The sequence below is a fragment of the Lonchura striata genome, chromosome 1, assembly GCF_046129695.1.
Source record: "Lonchura striata isolate bLonStr1 chromosome 1, bLonStr1.mat, whole genome shotgun sequence".
In the NCBI taxonomy this organism is placed as follows: domain Eukaryota; kingdom Metazoa; phylum Chordata; class Aves; order Passeriformes; family Estrildidae; genus Lonchura; species Lonchura striata.
The window spans coordinates 115,292,755-115,316,523 of NC_134603.1; the positions used below are offsets into that span (position 1 = coordinate 115,292,755).

Sequence of the window (23,769 nt, forward strand, 5' to 3'; positions counted from 1 at the left end):
GGAGGTGTTTAAGGAAAGACTGGACGTGGCTCTTAGTGCCATGGGCTGGGTTGGACTCGATGACCTCAGAGGTCTTTTCCAACCTGACTCTGTGTAACTGCAGGAAAGCAGCTCTTGTATTCCCCTCGGGACTGCAAAGCTCACGCCTGGTTCTTCACCAACTTGGTGGTTTTTTTCCTGCAGAACAAAAGGCGACGTGAAGCGCACGCAAGCATTTGGCTAAAATGCTCCCATCCCCTCAGCAGAAGGGCAAGCATTCCTTCTGTCGTGCTGTTCCCCGTCTGTGTCCGTGCGGAGCTGCTGCAGGCGTAGCCGCACGACGGGCGCGGCAGCCCCAGGGGCGCGAAGGGGCCGGGGCCGCCTCCCTCGGGCGCCCGGAGGGGTCGGACCCGCGGAGCGCGCCGGGGGCGGGGGGAGCGGGCAGCGCCGCCCCCGAGCGCCGCTCGGCGGAGGGGCCGCCAGGGGGCGGGAGCGCAGGCGCGCGCCGGGCCCGCCCCCGGCGGGAATCCCCCGGGCCCGCCCCCTCCGGGGCCGTCGGCGGGGGCGATGGGGCCGAGTCCCGGCGGTCGCCGTCCGGCCTCGGCGGTAAGCGAGGCCTGGCGGGGGTCTTCGGCGCGCCTCTCCGCGAGGGGAGGGCGTGAGCAAAGGCAACGCAGCCCACCGCCCACCTGTGCGGGGGTTCCGCTCGGACGGCGGCCGGAGGACGGTGCGAGGCCGAACCCGGGCGGTGGGGGGGTCCGCTTTGAAGCCGGGCCGCGTCGCTCGGTGCCGCCGGTGGGGCGGAGGCCGGAGGCTGCCCGCGCGCGGGCACGCGCGTGGCGGTACGTGCGCGCGGCCCCGGGTGTCGGCTGAGCCGGGCTCGGCCCGGCCCGGCCCGGCGGCTCCCGGTCCCGAGGGTGCGAGAGGCCCCTGAGCCGGATCGCGGTCGGCTCCGCCGCCCTCTGGGAAGACCTTGCCTTTAGCCGATCTTGAAGCGGATTCCAGCAGGGCTCTGTTTTCGCTGGGTATAATTATTCGTGCTCGGACCACTGCAGCCGATTCCCTTTCAAGGAGCGAGCGTGTCACGTACACCCGAGCTTATTTTCTGAGCGCTGTCATCTTGTTGATTTTCGCGCTGTTTTCTCCGTGCTGCCTCAAGTGTAGGTAAACACCTGAAACAGACAGGAGCCGGCTGAGCGGGGGGTGGCAGCGATGTCAGACGTCGGGGCGCCGAAGGCTTCTGCGGCATAATTCATATTTCGTTATGTTTCAGCGGGTTTGTCTTTGAGGTGGGGTGCAGGTGAAGCTTAGTCAAACTCAGTAGGTTTTGTTTTTCAGCTAAGCCGTGTACCAATTTCTAAGCAGTTAATAGAGCATTTAAAGCAAGAAACAATGATGCTTTTGTCTGGTTATATAAAGCGTCACCACGGATTAAGTGAGATTGTTGAGTTTTTTCCATCCTCTACCCAAAGTCCTGAAGCTGAGATTACAGTGAAGGGAGACTGTTTTATGACCAGAGAGCTTGTTAATGTGTTTAACTTAGTTTATGATTTGGACTCTTGTTACAGACAGTAAAAATTACATGGTTACTGTTTTGCCCACCTACCTGAAAATCAGAAGACAAAAATTACCGAATGTTTTGGGATATTTTTGCTCAGTATATTTTTTTCCTCCCGCTATCTACCTCTAGTGAAAATTTAGGTTCTTGGTTAAGCATATTGGTACTAGTAATATGCATTTTTGAAACTTCAAGTGTTTTGCAAAGTAGGCACAGGAAATGTCATTCCGTAGTGGAACACAGATGATGTTTTTCTGGTACCTGTTCATCTCCTGTTCTTTAAAACAGCAGGCATGTTATTTTGATAAGTACAAAGTGTATTAAAAAAATGCTTGAAAGCATTGCCAGTAGGGAGCTTACCTCATAATCCCTAATAATTATGTGTATTTTTGCATTCTACATGCCAAGTAGTTTGTCTCCCGTTGGCAAAGTCTAGCCTACAGTTGCCTAGTGCAGAAGTTATTGGTAAGAATTGCCAATTAATTTTTATAAATGTCAGCAAACCTTTGATTAAGATTCCCAGGCATTGCTGTATGACAGTGATTCTCCCTCTGGTTTTATATTATCCTCCCATAAAGTAGTTGGCACATGCATTTTAAAGTATTAATACTTGAGTGTAGGACTTAGTAAAAGTTTGCATGGAATTCCATGTGTTAGTGCTTAAAGAAAGCTTCTATTTCTTTGCTTTTTAAATTCTTAGGAGTTATTTTTCCCTAACTGGAATACCTTTAAATGTTCATTTTAAAATCCAGATACTGTAACAACTCATAATATTGGCAAGACTCACTGTTAGTAGAGGGAACTGAAAGCATTCTTACACAAAGCTTTAAGTTTTATGTGTGCTTGCTCAATTTTATATTACTATTGTGACTTTAAAAGTTATCACCCAAGATTTAGAAAATGCACTGGTAAGTAACAGGTGAAAATATCCATGTCCATTTCTAAAAAGGATTTTTTTATTTTCTTTTTTTAAGTGAGTTAGTGGATGGCTGAAATTTGGCTCAACCATTAAGTTGCTGAAATGTTTTGCTGCTTGAGAACCGTGAGAAGGTATGTCATGTTACTGACCTAATTTACCTTTAGCATATGTTTCAGCATTTGCTTATGACTTGCATATTTGTGAAACTGGTTTGGTAGTTTTGTTTCATGCTTACTTCTTTGACATTCTCATCTTTACAGCTTGAAGCTCTCAGCAGAGCATCAACAGTTGAAAATTCTCCAAAGCCTTGAGGACATATGCCTGTCCTCAAGTGAGACATTAAAAAGGCTCTCAAGAAAATGAGGGTTTTAAAATGCCTCAATTATGAGAAATATGAATATGATAGCTAACATATTACTGTATTATTGAGTTATTAAAACTTAGTGCTTCTAAATGTGTGAATACGTCTGTAACTATGAACTTAATTTAACAGAGCTTTTCAGTGCCAAAGCTATACACCAAAAAGTTGAACTTTGGAGAGATGTGAAGAAAAAGGAAGTTGAAGGGAGTTATTTAACCAATAAATTAAATCAGTCTTGGAGTATGGTTGCATAATGTGTTCTAGTAGAGATTGTGTTTCATGTCTTTCGTGAAGTAGAGACGCTGCCCTCAAAGTGGTTGTGACCTTGATTTTAATATTAAACCTTTCTCTGCTCTTTCGATCTAAATGAAGCTCTTGGAACAATCTTTGCTCCTTATGAGTGAAGCCATAAACATCTTTCTTGCATTTTTTTTCCCTCTGAATCCATTTTAATTCACTTACTTTGTCACTCCAGTTGAAAGATGCCTCAGAGTTCTGTCTTTCACCTTCAGTGAATGAATTCTTCCTTCTGTCACGCAGACTAATTTTGGCCTTTGAGCATTTCTCTTTTAAGCAAGTTCAAAATAGACTTTTGGCTGGAATCCTGAGCCTTCCTTCTACCATGACAGTGTTGTTTAGATACAAAACAAGGGAACTAAAGTTAGCCATACTTGGCCATTTTTCATCTAGAATAACAGATGGAACTTTATGATTAAGAAACTCAGAAGTATGATTAACGGTTTCCAGCTATGTTGAACTTCTTTTCTGAACTACTGGAAACATCATGCAATATAGTTTGAGCGTGGATGTGGGAAATGGTGTACAAATAAGGTGAACAGAGAGCTGAGCTACTCTTCCTCGTAGCACCTTGGTCTATGAGGTTGTGAATTTCTTGCATGTCAGTCAACTGCAATCAGAAGGGTCACTGGTTAGTTTACTGTTTTCCTTTGCTGGAAATGTTTTTTTCCTTTTACTGTTTTGTGTACACTTGCTACCTAAAAAAAGAGAAAAATTCACTTTTTTTTTTTTTTTATCAGCAAGATAATTATTTTGGTGCTTTCCAGATCCAAACTGGTAAAGCATATGACCAAGTGGACTTTTATCCATAGTGCTTTGCTTCCTGTCTTGCCTAGTCTAGTAGTAGAGGTGTTTTTTCCTGCATCAGTGGGCAACTGTGGCACGATTTTGTCATTAAGAGCTTTCACTCTCTAATAGCATTATATTGCTGTGGTATTTCACCATCTCCTGCTATTTTGAGTAGGATCATGGGCTGTAGTGGTTACTAGTCTTAATTTAAGAGTCTCTGAGATGCAGCCAACAAGGAGGTAGAAGTTTTTGCCAGTGATATATTTTAGCTTTTTTTTTTTTAATCTTACATTTCATCTACATGCATGAAAATTGTTTTTATGTCATAGTAGATTTGGAATTCCATCGGCCTTTTTAAATCATGAGACTTATGTCCCACTTTTCTACAATAACTTCTATTTTCAGCAAGCTGACTTTTAAGATTTGGTAATTAAATATTTGCCCTCTTAGGCAGAAAAAATTAGTCTTCACTGCTTTCATTTTTCTAATTGAACACCTGGGAAGGTTGACAGAAAAAAGGTAAAGTAAGGGTCACTGCTTCTGCTTGACAACTCGAATATTATCATTTATCATTTGCCAAAGTAAAACATTCTGCTTATTGTCTGAGCACAAATCTGGGGATTTTTTAAAATTTTTTTTTTTAAATTAATTATATCAGTTGGGAAAGTCTCATGTGTCTGTGTCCAGGATGATGATTTGGTCTAGGATGCTGGATAAATAGCTCTCTGTAAAACAGTCCTGCTAACTATTTAATAAAGTTAATGATTTTGTATGAGTAGGAAGCAGCTTTGTCTCTAATCTGCCATATATTTTCCTATTTGAGGGCTGCAGTTTGAATGATACTGTAAGGAGTGAAACTGCATTGGCAGAGCAGGGTCCCTGCCCTTCTGATTTGTAAACTAAAATGAATGTTAATCGCTGAAATTGGCCTGATGAATTTGTTAGTTTGTGACATTAGCTGAAGTAGAAACCTATCATTGTGTATCTCCCAGTTCACGTTTTCTTGTTGCTTTTATGTATACTCTCTTGCTTCTTAGTTTGCTAAACCTGAATATTACCTTTGAGCTATGGCAGGGTGTTTTGGTGAATTTTAATGCAAGACTTGGTTTTTCTTTCCTTTTGAGCCTTCTGTAACATAAGCATGCTCATTACAGAACTGTTGTTTAATTTCTACATAATTGCAGGCATTTGATAATTTGAACTTTCTGAACTTCTTAGAACTTCAACTTAACTTTTTCTTCTCATCTTAGGTGAAACAGTCTTTTTCTTCTACTATTAAATTTCTTTTAGCCCTGGTTTCTTGTAATTCAATGAAGATGAAAGGGTAAAAAGTATTGTCTTTTTACTTGATATGTTATATAAAGGAGTATGTTCAGGAAAGTAGGGGTTTTTTAATGGACACAAGTATGAAGCTCAGAAACTAATTCAGAACTTTTTTTCACTGAATTTTGATTATTATTCCTGGGTAAAATTTAATATTCTTGTGGCACTGCTTGAAAAATACTGGATTTGGCTTTTGAACTTGGAGGTTCAGAGGTATATAAGGGTTAGCTTTTAAGAGCAGCTTCAGCAATGTCTACAAAAATTACCACTAAACCAGTATTAGCAATTTTAACTAAATGACTGGGAATTTTTATTTGAGGCATATTTGAGAAAGTAGAGAGAAGTTTCTGTACTTATTTAAATGTCTTATTCAATCATTAGCATCCACCATTCCTCAAACCCAGTGGATTGGCTCTGTCAAAACACTGCTTTGTTAATCCCAAGAGGAAAGATCCAGAATTCAGGCTCCTAATTTAGATTCTTCGCTTTTAAATTATTTTACTTGCAACTATAAATGTTTGCTCCATTCTATCACATTTTAATGTAATTATATCAGTTTGCTGTTTGATTGGTAGCATCATACATAAACATTTTACTACTTTGTTAGGTTATGTCTGGACAAGATATTGCTGCAGTGCATTCTTCAGTCAAGAACTTTGTCAGGTGCTGATGCCATCAATGCTCTCAGACCTTTCTATTTTGCTGTACATCCAGATTTCTTTGGACAACATCCCAAAGAGAGGGTAAAAATACTTTAATATGCTTTCTTTGTAAATATTTCATATATCAAGAATGGAAATTTTCTAGTTCTCCTGCTGTCAGAGAGACAGTAATAATGTTAGAATTAATTATGGTTGGTACCAGAGAAAAAAAGATGCACTTCCTTAAATTTTAGCAGGGACAGGTCCCTTGAAAGTCCCTTATTTGTTAATCATATTTTCTAATTGTTATAAAGAAAATACTGAATCCTTCCAGGCAAATTTATAATACATTTTACTTTATCCCTTTGAAATGCTGAGCATTATATTTGAATGAATTAATTTCTTTAAGCTTGAAAAGCCAGTGGATTTTGGAATGTACACAAATGTACAAGTACGTACACCATACAAATTTATTCATGCAAGGTAATTATAAATGCTGAGAATATGAACCATATTGAACTATGAATAGAATATGAACTACTTGTTAAAAGCAACTGACATTTTGTGAAACCTAATTCTGCATGCAAGATTAAAAAGGTTTAGATGAAAAATGGCCAAATTCATCACCTGTCATTTTTGGTTTTTGTTTTAAAACAGGAAGTAAATGAAAACTCTCTGAAGAGACTGAATGGTTACTTGGAGAACCTACAGAAACCAGGATTTCGTTCCTTTAAGCCAACTCAGCTTACTTTTTATGTAAGAGAAAGAGAACCAAACTCTTCTAATGTTCAGGAACCCTTCAGTGCTTCAGGTGCTTTTATATCGTGTAGAATGTATCTTCCTGTATTTAAATTCCTTCAGACCATTGCTTGTGCCTTGTGCAGTCATAATGACTTTTCAGCTGAATAAAATCCTGTCAAACCATGAAAATCTGTATTACATCAGGCAGGTGGGGCCATCCCAAGTAATTAAACATCTTAAGCTTTAAAAAGCCTTCAAAGAATGAGACATTATAGCCCTGAGGTCAAGTTACAGTATAAGGAAGTAAAAAAAGTGGATGTAAATGATAATATTTCTGCTTTTAATACCATTGCCATGTTTAACTGGAGCAATAGTTGAGTCCTTGTTCTCATTGCAGTTCATATGTACTACACAATGTCAGGGCACTCGCAGAATCAGTAGGAACTTACTCTCTAAGCATAAGCTTTATGATATCTGAAGTTTCAATTTACTTCATTGTCTCTTATCTTTAAGACTACAAAGAATATTACCAAATTTGGAATGTTGCTTTGGATTAACTTTACATACTTGTCTCCAGTACCAGTATGCCTTACCTAACAGAAGAGTTTTACATTCTATATCCTGACAGTCAAAACACTTGAGCAAATTGTGAGGGACCCTCATGCTAGAAAATAGAATCCTGCTGTTTTTCAAGAGAATGGTAGGGTTATGTCTGGTCTTCTTAACATAGCATTTGAACTGGAAGCTGTCTTCTGCTCTTAAGTCAAAAGCTTACTTTGTAATTAGAGAAATTTAGGTCTTGTAGCTAAGTGATGGGACATAGTTAAACTGCATGTGAATTTTGCAGTGAGTATTGAAATAAAAGTATCATCATAATTTCCAACTGCCTGTGCCTTCTTTAGCCTCTTGGGAATGCATTTAAAATAATTTTAATTAAATAATACTTGTTTTTTTACAGGGTTTCGAGCAGTCAGTTTTACTTTACATACTAGGGATCTCCTGAGCACAGTACTAGATATTCTCAACTCCTGCAGTTTATCTACAGAACATGTTCAGAGTTTGAATGTGAACTCTCAGCCCCACAAAGAAGCAAAAAGCACAGTGAACAGACCTATCAAATGGGATAAGACTTACTATTCATTTACTGGATTCAAGGATCCTGAGGAGGAACTAGAGCAAGCCCAGAGAGTGGAAACAACTTTACTGTATGTAATGCTTTCATTGAACTGAAATTTTGAAACCTAAGTTGGTCTTATTCTAATGCTGAGTTTTTTTAAAGGTAGGCAATAAACATTCTGAACAATATAAAATGTTATTATCCAACATGTAATTTTGCCATGTTTGTCAGAGAGTTCAGATGAGCTCCTAGAATAACTACAGTGCCAGCAAAGCTGAAGCATTTTTGTCTCTTTGCCCAGCAGTCATGTTTGGTCAGTCTAGTTTTGGCTGATCTGGTTTTTCAGATTTGTGGAATATTGGTGACAAAAATTCTCTTCTTTCTTACTTAGAAACTTAGAACTTAACTGAGATTTAACATGCTAGAGAATATTTTTACTTATTTTTACACATTTACAAGGAATGCCACAGTTACGTATTAACAGTCTTGTTTAATACATAGACAGCTGGCGTCAAGCCTTCTTTTTACTTGAGTTTGAATTTTTGTGCTTCAAATACAAATGAGAATGTAACTATTTGTTTGCAACAGAGTATGAAAATTAGCTTATACTATGAACAAAGGCTAAATCTCTTAAGTAGTAAGCTTTTCCTAGAAACAAAATTGCCTACTGAAATTTTAGATGTATTCAAAAGAGTACATGTTTGTCTGGTTGTGATTATTGGCAAAGAAACTATAAAACTTTGACCTGTTTAATTTATGTTTATGTCAGCTCTGTAAAAGTTACCTAACTTAGCCCTTTAGTACCACCTCCCATATTTGATAGTCTACTATGATCACTTTGTTTGGGGTCTTTTTGTAAGGTTTTAGTGTGTTTGGGTTTGTTTGGGGTTTTTTAAAGGTACATATGTGGAAACTCCTTAAATTAAATCACAGAGTTCTGAAGATCTCCCTTGAAGTCACATATGCCTTTTACACATACATCCAAGTCTTACTGTTTAACATTGTCAGTGGTTTTGATCATTAGATTTCTTAGGCCACTCCAAAGATATTAAGTGCCAAGGTTTTCTTTGGAGATATCTTAAGGTGAAGTGTTTAGAATTTCATTTTCTATTCTCTGTTTTTAAAAAATCCCTTTACCTGATAATTTGACTTGAAACACTTAGACTATCACTCAGAATTGAGTTACCTGTACTGCTCACATGATCATACAGCAGCATGCTTCTACTGTTGAGTATTTTTCTTCCTCTTTCAGGTCCTGGCTAGATTATAATGAAGCAAGTGCAGTAAAAAAACTGAAAAAGAGTTTGCCGCTTAGAAAAGAATTAGAACGTTTAAAAATTGAACTTTCTCATGAACTCCAGCTCTCAGATATCAGGTAATTAATTGGATCACTTGGACTTGGATTAAGACAGTCAAAGCAAGGAAGTGTTGTCTAATACTGTGCTATGAATGTTAAAAGCTTATTTCAGCAAAACAGCTATATTTCATATATGAAGATGTGTTACTGCACTGAGTAAATTTCAACAAGTGTTCTACTGGGACAAAGTTTCCTGTTACAACCTGCTCTCAGACCTCCTATTTGTAACTGAAAATGTAGGCTCCAGTTGAGGCAAACACAGAAAAAGAACTGGTGTGTATGTGTTAGTTTAGATGTTTTGCTGGTTAAAATTGCATTTCCTGAAATCAAGTTAATATCTACAAAGGTAACTTGACCAGCCATGAAGTGCAACTTTGCACATGGTACATAATGACATTCTGTAAATGCTTAATAAAAATGTTCTTTCTTTTAATGTTTAGTTTCTCACTCTCTGGAGAAGGAGATTTGTTTGTTTGAAAGACTTGAGTGCAGTTGGAGATCTTGATTATTCAGAATATTTCCCAGAATATTTGTGTTCCCCTTTTAATTTTGCCTTTGAGTGCGGATGTTGTGAAGTGAGATATTCAGGATGGGGAAAGTGACAGTGAAAGTATTCACAAATGGAAAAATGAACTTTGGGGGATTAATTCAAGGGCTAGTCTATTTTTTTAATTGGGAAAGAGAGAGCTGGAGCTTCTAAAACCATGCTTTTGTACTTTCACCCTGTAAAAGACCTTAGTTTCTTTTAAGCTGAAGCCAGGTTTTTTGAACACAATTTCTAATGCTCTGTAGCTGTGCTGTGGTGAGAGTTTTTAATATTCTGAATCAGTCTTCAGTATTAAATGCGTAGTTTTGATTTTATTCATGGCTTATATTAATTTTCTTAAATAGTTTGTGCTTCTAAAATGAAAATTATTGTGTTCCATTAATCTTCCATAAGTTACGTGTTAAAATTCAGAAAAGAATGTGGGTGTTGGAAATCTGACAAGCCAGTATCTTAATAAGACACTATGACCTGTGATTCTGGAGTCTCTTGCTAGTGTTCACAGAGATCTGAAAAATAGCTGGGACACTGGCGTTATTCCATGTATAAGTTTAGGACAGATGAAGAAATTGCCACCTTTTTCTGCTCCTCTCTGGTGCTGCTGAAAGCAAAGTGATATTGCTAGGTAACAGAAAATAATTATTTGAATTGCTTGTATTTCATTAAATTGCCTCACAAGTGCTGTGGCATAGTGCCATTCTCTGCATCCCAAAGAGTGAGGTTTTGCCAGCTAGCTTACTCTAAATGAGATGATGTGGGTGACCCCAGCCAGCAGCTGAGTACCCTCACAACCACTTGCTCATTCATACACCCCCAGTGAAATGGGAGGAAGAGAATAGGAAGAGCGCAAGCAAGAAAATTTCTGGACTAAGGTAGAAGTTTAATATCTGAAGTGAAGCATAACTGTGGGTTCAAGCAAAGCAAAATGAGAATTTCTCTGTTCCCCATTGATGGGCAGGTGTTTAGCCACTTCTGGGCAGTTGGGCCTCAGCATGTGTAATGCTTGCTTGGAGAGACAAACACCATAACCATAAGGGTCCCCCTTCCTTCTTTCCCTCAGCATTTATTGTTGAACGTGACATACATGGAATATCCCTTTGGTTAGTAGGAGTCACCCAGCCTGGATGTGTCCCCTCCCAGCATCTTGTCCACCCCAGCCTTCCTGATGGTGGGAGGCAGAGTGGGAAGAAAAAGTAAAGACCTGGATACTATGCCAGGACTGCACAACAGCCAAATTATTGATGTGTTATGATCATTGTTAATAAAAGCTAAAATATAAAATATGAGTGTTATGAAAAAAATTAAATCAATTCCAGACAGACACAGTACAATAAAGGAATGGGAATTTTCCCCTTTGAGACAGTTTTATGTCAACTAGATGTCTGTAAAAAGATATATTTTTCCAAAACACTGGGATTTCACAATTTCACAATTTAGATGGTTTTTGAAATTTGCTTAGCAATCAGTCTGATCAGTCTGTGATGGAAAAAATGTCAAAACTATGTGTATTAAAGCCAGCAAGGTAACACCTGGCTCTTGTGTGGTTTAATAAAAATTATTCCACTGTAAAATATGAATAATACATAGCAACTTTCCATTGGAATCATCGTAATGTTTTGGGCTAAGGAAGAAAAAAAAAAAGAAAATAAGACAATGTCCTTACAATACTGTATTTGCTCCTCTAGACAAACATTACACAGTGTCCAAACAAACTGCATGCTCCATGACCAAACCAAATACTGGGTTGTGTGGTGCTTGTTCTCTTACTAACCCCCTTCCTACTGGGGAGAGATTTACAAATTCTGTCTACTTGTTTTTATATTTATTTTTCCATGTGTTGGGTTTTTTTGTTTGTTTTTTGGGACTCACTTTAAGAAACACTGGAATTTTATTTAGGCTTTTTATCAGTTCAAATAGCATATGACATGGACAGCTTTTGAGTAGCCTTTGCTTTTATTAATGTGGGGGTGCTATTTTGCTTGTGTTATAAGGTTTTGAGCTACATCTCAACTTCTGTGATTTTTTTTTTAAATAATATTGAGGATTAAATGCTTTCAATTACATTTTTATTTAGGTGGCAGAGAAGCTGGGGTATTGCTCACCGCTGTAGCCAGCTACACAGTCTGGGCCGCTTGGTCCAACAGCGACCTGAAATATTAGAGAATGTTAAAGGTATTTCTGTTGCGTGTTTCATATATCCTAATATAGTATTGATTCAGAAATAAGCATGGGTCTGCTGTGACAAGGGAGCTCTAGTTCTTTTCACAAATTCTTTTGAGAACTGCAAAAACAAACTTGTCAGACTTACTGAAAAGCTGGTGAGAACTTACATTTAAAAGTTACTGGGCATTTTTTACAGTGACCTTTCCTTAGAATTTATTTACTGCACTCAGCTTCTAGTTTACTTCTTAATAAATGCAAGCGGAGTCTGTTGAAGGCACTAGGCTTAATATTATCAATGAAAGTAAAAAATCCAAACTGAACCTCTCAAAGGGTGGAGGTAGCAATAGATTGTTGCCCATGGTAGATTCAAGACAAAAATGTGAGTAGGTTTCTAACCCGCATGATAATTTTCTAGAATACCTTAAAATGCTGCTGCTTTCTTTTCTCATGTGTGTTCCATAAAATGGCTGTATTAAAGTTGGTATTTTCTCAGGAAAAACTAAAATATTCTGTAAACCTGACCTACCAATCTTCTCATATAGCTGTTTGACCTGTGGCAGTAGCTGTTTCCTCTAATTGTAATTCCACATTTTATGTCTGACTGCAGATACCCAGTTTTGAGTGGCTTTCATTTGAGGGTTCGCCTAATCCTTTGCCAAAAGACAGAGTGGGAAGGACAATGAGTAGTAGTTTTAAATTGTATCAGATGTCAAATTAGTGTCTATCTTTAGCATGCTCAGGAAAAGAAAGCGTTAGAGAAGCCTGTCTCATGAACCTGTTGTAGTCTCCATTTTTGAAGATACTTAGTAATGCACTGGATAAATACCTGTCAGTAAATATACAAGTACAGTTGCTGTTGCCTTAGGGTACAAGGACAGACTAGATGCCTTGAAGTTAGTGTTGCTCTTTCTTTGGGATTTTGGAAAGCTGATTTCTGAGAGCAAGAGCTTCTGCTTAAGCCTTGTCTTGTAGATTAATACATCAATCACATTGAAGACTTTCATGAAAGCTTATTTTGATAAATAGTTGCCTGTGCTTTTACCCTAAAGAATTCTTGAGTATAACTCAAAAAAACATACTCGCACTCAAAGCTGATTTATCCCCCTAAAAATCCACTTGGAATTAGCCTTTTAGTTGCCTCTATTTTAAAAAATGATGAAAACATAATGTGCAAGTGTTTCTTACAGCTTGCATGTTGCTGAGGGTTCAGAAAGAGAGTTGAATGGCCTTATTCATAATTATTTAACCAACTTTTAATTTGTATGTGCTTCAGGTATATAGTGTGTGTTTCCTACTTTATACATTATTTATACAGATTCTTTGAATATCCTCTCTGATGAGATTTTCTCATATTTTAAAAGCAGTCATAAGAAAAAAGTCCAATTAAGAAAAATATATCAAGTTCAAACAAAGAGAAAGCAAATGCTGGGTCACGTTTGTGTGAAAAAAATTCTTAAACTGACTTTTCAGGAACCTTTCAAAATTTTGAGAATAGCAGAAGCACTTACTCTTGTGCATTTGTGTGGCAGAAATACATTGCTGGCAACATGTTAGCAGCCTGGTTAAGTCTTCAGTAATTGTAGGAATGGTTGCAGTAACCCAAATTAATAAAGAGCTTTGTTCAATCTCTAGGACGCACGGTGGTATTTACAGACCGCTCGGGTATGAGTGCAGCAGGTCACATAATGCTGGGGACCATGGATGTTCACCATCACTGGACCAAAGTAAGAAGATTTCAAATCAAATGAAAATGCCCCTTACTGTGATATCCTTTTTTAAACTATAAACAGAAATATTAATAGGTGCAGATAACCAATGAGTGATTTAAAGCAAACGCTTAGCTAATGCATTTAGCATAATGGTGTACACTGCATTTGAAATTTAATCTTGTGTGTGCTGTTACTGATAACAGTCTTTGCTAGATCTTTGCTTTCATTAGTAAGTCAGTACTACTTCTGATTAGAGATAAAGAAAACTAATTTGTTATGCACTGTTCCAGTCCGTGCAGTGAGTCCTGGCAGAATACTTTGTGATCCATAAAGAGTTCATTCCTATGAAGAGCTAATGGATTTTATTCTGATCTTTTATAAATATGAGGCTTAAAGGAAGCTGTGAACTGATGATTTCAGTCACTGACTACTAACCAACCCTACCCACTCCATTCTGTTGCAGCTAATGTGGATGTTGCAGAATTTTATCTTCAGTGACTATGTCAATTCTGCTGCTTGTGTAATGTTCAGAGATTATAAGCTTCCTGACATCCTAAATGATAGCATTGTACGCAAAGGACCAAAGACTAAATATGTAGCAATATCAACATGTCACTTGAGGAATACTTCTTTAATCTTGGTTACTGAAACATTACTGATAATTCTATCAAAAAGCTTTTATTCGTGAAGGGGATTATTGGTGGAATTTCATAGTTGGGAATTTCACCCTGCTATTATATCAGAATATTCTATTTTTGTATTCCAGTCAGTGAATAATATGAAAAGTTAACACTTGATCTTTTTTTTGGTGGTGCTTTGAATTTTTGCCTGTATATTTCACTGAGGAGGGAAAATGAACCATGGCTTGTCAGAGTGAACAGTTTACTAAGAACTTAAACTGAGAAACCAGAATTTAATAGAAAACTTTCTGAGATTTGAGAGTGTTAGTAGTCATTGCAATGAAAGTGTTCTGATTATACTAAAATAAACACTGACCTCTTGAAAAGATAAGTGCTTCAACTTTCTAACCTTTGCTGTGGGTTTTTCCAAAGGCATCGTAAACCCACACAAAATGCTATGCAGATGGAACAATATGTGTAGTTAGTTGTAGTGATGGTACTTGCTTGGGAAGACAAAAGAGTGGTATGTATTTGAACTGGAAATCAGAGGCTGTTTATGTTGTAATGCAGCAAAGATTATGTGAAATGTTACACAGAAAGTCAGTGAAAATCTTGATGAGGTTGGTGAGTCAGTTTCTAGAGAGCATATTTATCCAATCCCTACCTCATTTTAGAAAGCAGTCCTAAGCGCTATTAATTTTTGTTACTAATTTCTAGAAGAAGGAAGCAGTAGAATGGTTGGTCAGGACTATAATATATAAAGGATTTTTGCTGGTTTTCTCTGTTACAAGTGCAAATGATGGACCAAATTTTATTGTGCCAAGAGCTGTTCTGTCTCTTACTACCAGAGCTATCTACTATCTATTGTACTGTTCTCCTGAGTTTCTAAAGAGATAGTTCTGAAATCATTTGACTTGTTGCGGTAGCAGCTTTTTCTTTTTTGCATGAAAACCTACTTTAAAATAATATCAACAGGGTAGATGGTAGGTAGTGACTACTGTATGAGGAATAGCTCTACCACTATAACTGTTGTAATAAGTGTTTTATATAGCATCAGATTATATACAGTTTTTTTATCTGAGACTATCAATGTTTTTACGTCCTTTTGCTACCTTTATGTTATAAATACAGAAAATACTTAAAAGCTTGTTCAATTATATCTTGTCCCAAAACATTTATACTTGATATTTCTCACCTATGGTATTCTTTGATTTCAGTTTTTTCCCCTTGGGTTCCATGTTTGCATTGTTAAGTGTCTCTCTTATTGTTTCTTGTTATTTTTTTAATTTATTAAAATTAACTTTAAAGCTCTGTAACATAGAAAATGTTTGTTTGTGTGTATGCACAGATTTTTGAGAGACTGCCAAATTATTATAAACTTCAAAAAAGGCTGCTGCTTTTGGAAGATCAGATAAGCCAACTTCTGGGAGGCATCCAAGTAATATATATTGAAGAACTGCAACCTCTGTTCACTCTAGAAGAGTACTTTGAGACTCTGAACTCTTTCTATAATAAACTACGTGACAGCAGATTACCTTTTCATCCTCGCAGTCTGCGAGGCTTGCAAATGATTCTGGAAAGGTAGGTATTGGCAGGGAAGGTTGATAATCTTTTAGAGCTTTTACTGTTTTCTTTTTTTTGTTACACTGCTTATTGCTCACACTAAGAAAAGTGATATAATCTCAGATTTTCATTATGTCAAGGTCTTTTTGTTTCTGAAGGTTTTAAGTGCATTTTTATGGGTTAAGAAGGAATCAGACTGAAGAAAATCCTGCTTAATTTCATTCAAGTTGGACTCACTGTTCTGGTTTAGAGTGTTGTGCTGGGTTAAATCAAAAATTTTGTGCTGTCATGATGGTGTTTATATTTTTTGAGTATTATTGTCAGTTCTTTTTGAAATGTAATTTTTAAAAAGCATAGCCTACTATATTTCTCTATTCTCATGAGCAAAACTTGACAATTTTTTACCAATTATTCTGATAGTGATTAATTTATATTCTTTTATCTTTAGAATTTTTTCTGAAAGCCGTTTATATAAATAGTTACATTAAAAATTATTGGTTTTTACTTCCATCGTGTTTCATTAGTGACAGATATGCACCAAGCTTACATGAACTTGGACACTTTATGATCCCAACGGTCTGTGATCCGGCAGCACTTCAATGGTTTATTTTTGCCAAAGCACAGGAAGCAAGAGAGAATTTGAAAAGAAAGGAGGAGTAAGTGTTCATGTGTCTTAATACACTTATCTCTCTAAAATCTGTGCATGTTTTTTATTTGGAGAAGGAGGAGAATTTTTTAAAATGTATTAATACTCTTTTGGTGAAAAAAAAACCTTTTGTTTCTAAAATAAACCTTTACCAATCAGCTTTACTAAGTAAAGAATTGCAGCATTAGTGAATGCAGACAGTTATTAGAAAATACCCTCTCTCACCTTGTAGAGACAATTGTACATCATTCAGAAGTAAAATATCTTTGCTTATAAGACAAAAGTGCATAATTCTTTTTACAATTATGTCTCCAAAGAGGTGGAAAACACCTTCTTAATGAATAAGAAAAGGTTTAATTTTTATTAATGTTAAATAAATGTGACCAAAAAAACAGTGAAATGTAAACTCAAAATGACTGAGACCAACTAGAGAATCATTATTTCTAGTTGTTAGTCAGTTTGTTGAGAAAATATTAATTAGTACCTAACAAGACAAGAAAAAATTGGGGAAGAATGATGAGAGAAACACCTTGTGGGTACCCTCTCATAAATGACAATAGTGATTATGATAGGGAGTCATAGCACCATACTTAATATTAGGACCATGGTCTGTAATATCCATCAGAACTCTGAATTTGGTTCTTGACTTTGTACCATCTGTGTCCTTGAGGAGGAAGTAGAAATACTGGGGTTTTTAAATAAAGTACTGTTACAGGTGTGTGGTACTTGTCCTTTCAGAAGTCATTGCTGCAGGTCTTTTTTTCCGCTATGGAAAGTTTTTAATGAGTTGTTGAATTATCACATTGTCATCAGTATACATGAAGTATAGATCCATATATGTTCCTGTGAAGTTATTTTAGGCATGAGTCTTGCTGAAGGCTCTATGGTTTAGCTCTGTTGAGACCTCATTAGTTGTAAAAATATGTTTTGCAGGTGGACTTCAGTAGACATGATTTGTTGGAATTTTTCCACAACCCTAGTCCAGCTTGGAAGTTAAATTTTTCCCATATAAATTATAACTACTGTATAGCTCTCTATATAACTGTCCACATGTGACATCTGGGAAAATACTGTCTATAGATTTTGGGAGGGATGTTGTAGCAAATATATGCATTTGCATCTGGGTAACTCACTCTCTAAAAAACCTTACACTACCACACTTCATAAAGACACCAGTCCAGGATAACTGTGCCCTCAGAGTAAAAGTAACTGTGTTGTAGGAATGTAAGAGCCGAGACACATATCTTGTGTGCTGGATGATTGCTGGTTTGTATGAAATAGTAAACAACTATACTGGGTCACAATATCTGCTCCCATCATCCATTAGCTTATGAAGAGGCTTTATGCATCGGGTAAAAAATATCATGGGGTTTTTACTCCTTCCCAATTTGTGTCTGACTGCACTTGAGAAAATACTTGAAGCGGGAAACTTTATCTCATGTTAATAGCAATCAATAGACTTTTTATTCTCCCCCCTCTTAATTATCTTACTACTTTTTGAGCCAATTTGCATTTTGTGTCTCCAAATATCCAATGACAGCAAATTGCATATTTGAATCACATATGGCATGTGTATATGAAAGAGGGTGGAGGTATTCTGTGATTTATATACCCACAGCCTGATGATTTAATTTGTTTTTCTTTTGTTCTTGTGTGATAGGAAATACAAAACAGTCATTCTGTATCACCTCTGCTTTTGTTTTGTCTTTTATCAAAGCTGAAAACTCATTTTCCACTTAATGCTTCCTTGGACTTCCTCATGTCCTTCTGATTTTCCTTAGCCTTGTGTGGTGGTTAAAAAGGCCCTAAGATAAAGGAAGATATTTTGAGATTACTGGCTGTACTTTGCACATGGACTTAAATGTTTTGCATGCAGTATACAGCATAGAATGGCCATAATTCTGATGTGAATGAACAAGGAAATCCAAATGCTGCTGCTCTAGAAAGTTCTGTTATCTGTTTGGATAATGTCAGTCTTCTAGTAATGCAGTAATTCTCCTTCCCGTGCTTCTTTAAAGTATCAGGTTTGTGTGGTGATAAAGGTGCAAGCCTCCCTGTGGAAGTGACAGAAAATAAACCTGCAGTTCTCCAGCTTACTGGAATTCTTCCAAGGCAGCCTAAGATTTCACAGAACTGGAAAGCTTGGTGCCTAGGTATTTGGGAATGCACTCAGGAAGGTGGCATGGAAATAGTCCATAGAGAGGACAGGCTTGCACTGGGTTAAACTTGCTGGCTCAGCTTATCGCTGACTGCCAGAGTGGCCTGGGCTCTTGGGCCTCAGCAGAGCTCAGTGCCATGTGTACACAGAGGTCCCACCTGAGCTCTGGGGATAGTGGCAAGGCCCTACAGTAGCATTTTCATGTGAGGCAAATGTAGGTCTCACTAGCTGTGTCTGTGCTTAGCTTCCTGGGCTGGTTCACACCCCATTGGTGCTCCTCCCCTGTCTAGCACAGGGTCTGTGCTGTAGGGCAGCAATGGTGCTGTGTCTGCAGCCAGGCTGGCTTGGAAGTGCAGCTATGTTTGCATGGCACAGTGCCTGAGCTAGTGGGGCTGGCTGAACCTGAACTGTCTCTTCATCAGTTGGTCAGTCACAGCTCCAGTGCATTAATTAAATATACACATTAACTTTCTTTCTTTCTTTCTGAGTTTGCACATGGTGTCTTATTTCTCTGGGGTGAAGGAAAAAATCATCTGCAAGCTTTGGATTTAAAATTCATAGAATCATTTAGGTTGGAAAAGACCTTTAAGATCATTGGGTTCAAACACATCAAACAAAACAAAGTTCTGAAGTTGCAAAGTTAGTAACACACTTAATATGCATCAGTTTGCTTTACCTATCAGTTGGTTTTGATGACACACAGAGTACTGGTTTAATTAAGACAGATTATTTTATGAGCATGATTTTATGTTTAAAACCTAAACTTTCAATATTATTTAAGTATTTTCATTCTTTACATTAAAAATATTTTTTTATTTTTATGTTTTCCCAGTTTTACATAGTGAGCAGAAAGATCAGGACATGGGTTTTGAAATGTGAGTCCATGGCATGTAGTGCCCATAGTCATGGAAGAATGTTCACTCTGATTTCTGAGATAGTCACGTGTATCAACCTGCACAAAAATCTCAGCTCCACCATACCTGTATATGAATTGACACCTTTGTTTACATGCATTTAATAATATATTTATTTCAGTATTTCTTGTTTTAATATATGTTCAATATATATTGAAATGCATTTTTAAGACAGGGGTTTTAAGAGATGAAGTTGTAAGTTTGTCACTGTGTGTTGTCTCCATTTGCTAGGATGATGATTACAGAGAAGGAGCTAATCAACACTTCCATGGAAAGATTTTCTTTGGACCGCCTGTATAAGGAACCCAGCGTTTCCAGTGCACAGATGATAGATTGTTGTAAGCGGCTGCTGGAGGAATCCTTACCCTACCTACAAGGCATGCACCTCTGCATTTCACATTTCTACTCTGTGCTGCAGGATGGAGACCTGTGTATACCTTGGAACTGGAAAAACTGAGGGATGTATCTGATAATCAGATGAATTGTTTTATTTTCTGTAAGAGGTTATAAATATGAATGTTTTTAAGAGTAAATTATTTAAATCTGTATTTTGATATCAGTATTCAGCTCACAAATTTTCTTCCAACTGCTGCTGAGGAAGGATTGCAGTTCTAGACAATTTGCACAATGCGCAGTTTTGGTAGTCCTGAGAAAGACATCTGTACGTTATCCATACTACTGTAGGAGTCCCAGTGTATGGTTACAGTTGTGAAACTGCATTTTTGTAGTGAATTCTGAAAATGCATTAAATTTCAAGTCTGCAAAAATGTGCATGTGTATTTTTAATATACGTGAATATCTCAAGATAAATCATCTTAAATTAAGAGTGTACTGCTCCAGTCAGGCATTACATGCTGCTTTAAGGGGTTCATTGAATGCAGAAGTACAGAATATATCTGGTGACAATGCTGGCATTTCATACTGCCACCTATCACTGAATTAGAAAAAAAAGAGAAGAAAGGAAAAAACATTGGAATATCTCTCCTTTGCAGAAGACAGCAGTACATTAACTTGGAGTCTACAGCAGAATTTTGTATGCTGGTCCAACATTGTTGCCTTAGAATTCCAAAATATGCCAGTTACGCTGTCTGTGGTTACTTTAAAGCAGATGTCATTCTCTTTCTGTTTTACGGCATTTGCTCCATAAATACTGGCAGTCCTCTTTACTTACACTATTATAGATTGCAAATCCCATACACAACACTTAAACCCTGAGTAGTAGTTTTAATGTGATATCTAAGGGAAGGAAGCACTGATTTTTTTGGGATGTCTGCAAGAATAAGTACTCCTCAGTAAGAGCAACGAGTTTGCAGTATGGCAAACATTTGAATACTTATTGGTACTTAATTCCTTGAAAAAAATGAAATAAAGTGTGAATGCACGTCAACACTTTTTCATTGTAATACATGCCAAGATACATTTTGGTATTTGGATTACTCCTTAGCAAAATTTGTTTGAGAAAGACCAACTGCTTAACATTTCTGGATTTGAATTTACCATAACTGGCAAAAAGAATTGTCAAATGCTTACTTGCCTTGTATTTTTATTTTTTCTTGAGCCGGGAAATTGATGTGGTTCTCTGTTTTCTCCTGTTAGATGGCTCAGTGTCGAGTTGTTTATTAATATCTCAAAGCAAAAAAACCCCATTGTGATTTCAAAAATGTCTGTTCTAAAACATCAGGAGAGAAGCTGTGACTTCCTCAGACTTCAATCCAGGGGATTTTCTGGCAAGGCCTGGAGAGATTTTGATCAGTTGACAGTTTTCTTCCAAGTAATTAACTTCCATGGCACATGCCCTCCCTCAGTCCATCTAGCACTGCTGCTCCTCTTGTGTCCAACCTGTGCCAAGCAAATGCACCAGTCCCATCAGCTGTAGCCCAGCAATATTCCTTCATTCATCTCTTTGAAAGTAGGGTGTCTTTGGGAATAAAAAGACTGTACTAGTGGGGGGTTTTCTTGCTTGAGTTTAATAACCCCTTATAGAGCTCGAGGGAAGAAGCAGCTGTCCAGTTTGACTGTAGAGGAGATGATAAAAGGTCTAAGGGAAGGTGAGTGGATGCAAGCAAGAGCCTGAGGCCATCCTGTGAAGACTGACATGTCACTGAAAGCAGTGACTGCACCTTCTCTTCGCAGCACAGAATGGGACAACTGAAACTGGCTGGAGAAGAAGACATAATGGACCTTTGTGAAATAGAGATGGGATGTTTCCACAAGTAATGGGGACCCTGACATGGAATGCGGGTTGGAGAAGGCAAAGCTTGACAAGGGATAATGGGACTGAGCTTAAGTGTAGAAGCAGTGAAGTAGTTGCTGTAAAACATTTCTAGTCTGGGATGCATCTAAAGATTCTCACCATTCCGTGAGAAAACTAAGGGAAAATAGCCAAAATCCTCTGGCAGAATGCATCAGCCCTCAAAGGGTGGCATGGCAGCTTACTTTCCTGATGGTTCCTCCAGGCTAGGGTCTTGGATCTGTGCAATAAACCAGCCACCCTCCCACCAGCGAGATGGTTGTCTCACATGCTGTGGGGATATGCCTTCCCTCTTCTATTAGGTTTTTTTTTCCCTGAGGTCTAAAGGAGATGCATTTTGAAATCTCTAAAACTGTTCAGAAGTTTAGCAGTATAAAAATGAAGGTTGAGTATAGGTCAGTAATTCAGCAGTGTAAGGTCTGGGTGTAACTGGTTTTTTATAGTGCACTTTCTGTAAGTTAGTTTTGCTGCTGAATGATCAAGTTGCCTTTACAAACATATGGGCCTCTTTACATTTTTAACATATTCAGAAAAACAGTGCGGGGGGAAAGGTGCATGTTGTAGGTGTTTATTTGGTCATGTTTGATTTATTTTGAAGACTGTCACCAAAGTAACAGAATTATCCATTTAGGTAAATGTATATGGGTTAAATCTGTCAGACTTACATTTTGATTTCTAACGTTTTATATATGCCAAGGGAAAAAAAAAGGAGTTAGAACTCTGAAAATCTTCTGTCACTATGGTAGCGTGTAAACAGATGATGAATTGAAACTCTTGTGTTTTTAAATAGTGCAGAACACCTCAAATTCTGTTCAACAGACAGTGCTGTCACAACTCTGTGGAAACATATTTGAATGAGTACTGACACCTACTGTGGTTTTATCCAGTACAACACTCCTGCTTGTTCTGTGACTAGTAACTGAAAACATTTGGTATGAAGTTTCAAGAAGCATCCTCCTTAAAAACAAATCCTAATATTAAATTAGGTGGAATTGATGTCTTGCTGTTTTAATCATTATCATTTGGCTTAGATTTGAGTTTTCCTACTGTTAGAAATTTGCAACATACATTTGGAAGGTAAGTAAGAAACCCTACAACTGATCAAAGATTGGAAATGTGTGTTGGTTATCTGTCATGAGTCAATAAACTCTGATGCCCAGATCATGTCATTCAGCCTCTGAGAGTGGTTTAGTATTTTAGTGCAGCTGCCAGAAGGAAATTCAATGCTAAAATAAAAGAGATGGGGGCTTGAGACAAAATTTATCACCTTAACAAGTTATTTTGATGCTGTTTAATACTGTGACCTTGAGATGCAGGCACTGGCAAACAACATTTTCCATTTTGTCAGGTGTTGATGTTACATTTTACAGTATCAGTTCTTCATGAAATCTGGTGTTACAGAACTCCTGCCTGTGTTTTAACAGCTGTGTATGAAAATTGCATGAAACTGCATGCAATAGTGCCCATTTTGTCATTGTCCTTATGGGTATTAACAGCTGGGATAGTCTCCAGCACTAGTAGACTTGTATTCATGTTTTGTAAGACACTCAAAAGGTTGATAATGAATCCGGAGAAAGCCTTAAAAAGGGGAAGTCTTCCAGAAGATTAGAGCTGATGTATCAAAACATATCCAAAATTCATCAAAACTCTTCATGGAAAATGTAAATCTCATCTGGCTTGTTTAAATGACAGTTTGAACAACCTTTCTGAGGAAACGGAAATTTTTACACTTAGTAATTTCCAGTTGTCTTTCTGAAAAAATACCGTACTTGTCTGAAAATATTATCTCTGTGACTCCTTGGACATACTCATGTATGGTATGTGTGTAGTATGTGTATACAAAGATGACACTTTCCTAGTATTTCTTTATAAGCTTAACCTTATGCAAATTTGTAATAGAGAAGGGCAGAAAGTTTTGTTGGGTATTTTTTTATAGAAAGGTAACCAACTGAGGAGGAGAAAACATAGTTGTAAATACAGTAATAATGTTAGTTTTAAAAGTTGAGAGGGCGGTGATCCTTTTCAGATGCATATAAATACTAGAGTAATTTGACTTTAAAATACAAGATTAAAAGCTGGGGTCTCAATTCTGTGCGTGGAGAAAATGTCTAGATATCTC

The 23,769-nt window shown here is 37.6% G+C and overlaps 2 protein-coding genes across 3 annotated transcripts in view; both read left to right on the forward strand.

Annotated features, from left to right (window-relative positions):
- OSBPL10 (oxysterol binding protein like 10) overlaps positions 1-23,769 on the forward strand; it is a 492,302-nt gene that overhangs the window by 15,003 nt on the left and 453,530 nt on the right. The gene's annotated exons all lie outside the window — the stretch shown is intronic.
- Positions 496-22,646, forward strand: TCAIM (T cell activation inhibitor, mitochondrial). Of its 2 annotated transcripts, none has more exons than XM_021525880.2 (11): positions 496-585; positions 2,512-2,587; positions 5,834-5,969; positions 6,525-6,678; positions 7,567-7,813; positions 8,978-9,100; positions 11,701-11,798; positions 13,422-13,513; positions 15,467-15,699; positions 16,206-16,337; positions 19,631-22,646. In XM_021525880.2, the coding sequence occupies exons 2-11, from the start codon at positions 2,559-2,561 to the stop codon at positions 19,854-19,856; spliced, it is 1,470 nt and encodes a 489-aa protein (XP_021381555.1). In that variant the 5' UTR covers positions 496-585; positions 2,512-2,558; the 3' UTR covers positions 19,857-22,646. The 2 variants fall into 2 exon arrangements, with proteins under 2 accessions (XP_021381555.1, XP_021381556.1); XM_021525881.3 differs by lacking the exon at positions 496-585 and adding an exon at positions 841-1,143.

Coding starts and splice junctions, on each gene's coding strand:
- TCAIM (XM_021525880.2), top strand. CDS start 2,559: ATGTTTTGCTGCTTGAGAACCGTGAGAAG. Junction 2,588..5,833: donor TGCTTGAGAACCGTGAGAAG/GTATGTCATGTT, acceptor CTACTTTGTTAG/GTTATGTCTGGACAAGATAT. Junction 16,338..19,630: donor AATTTGAAAAGAAAGGAGGA/GTAAGTGTTCAT, acceptor TCCATTTGCTAG/GATGATGATTACAGAGAAGG.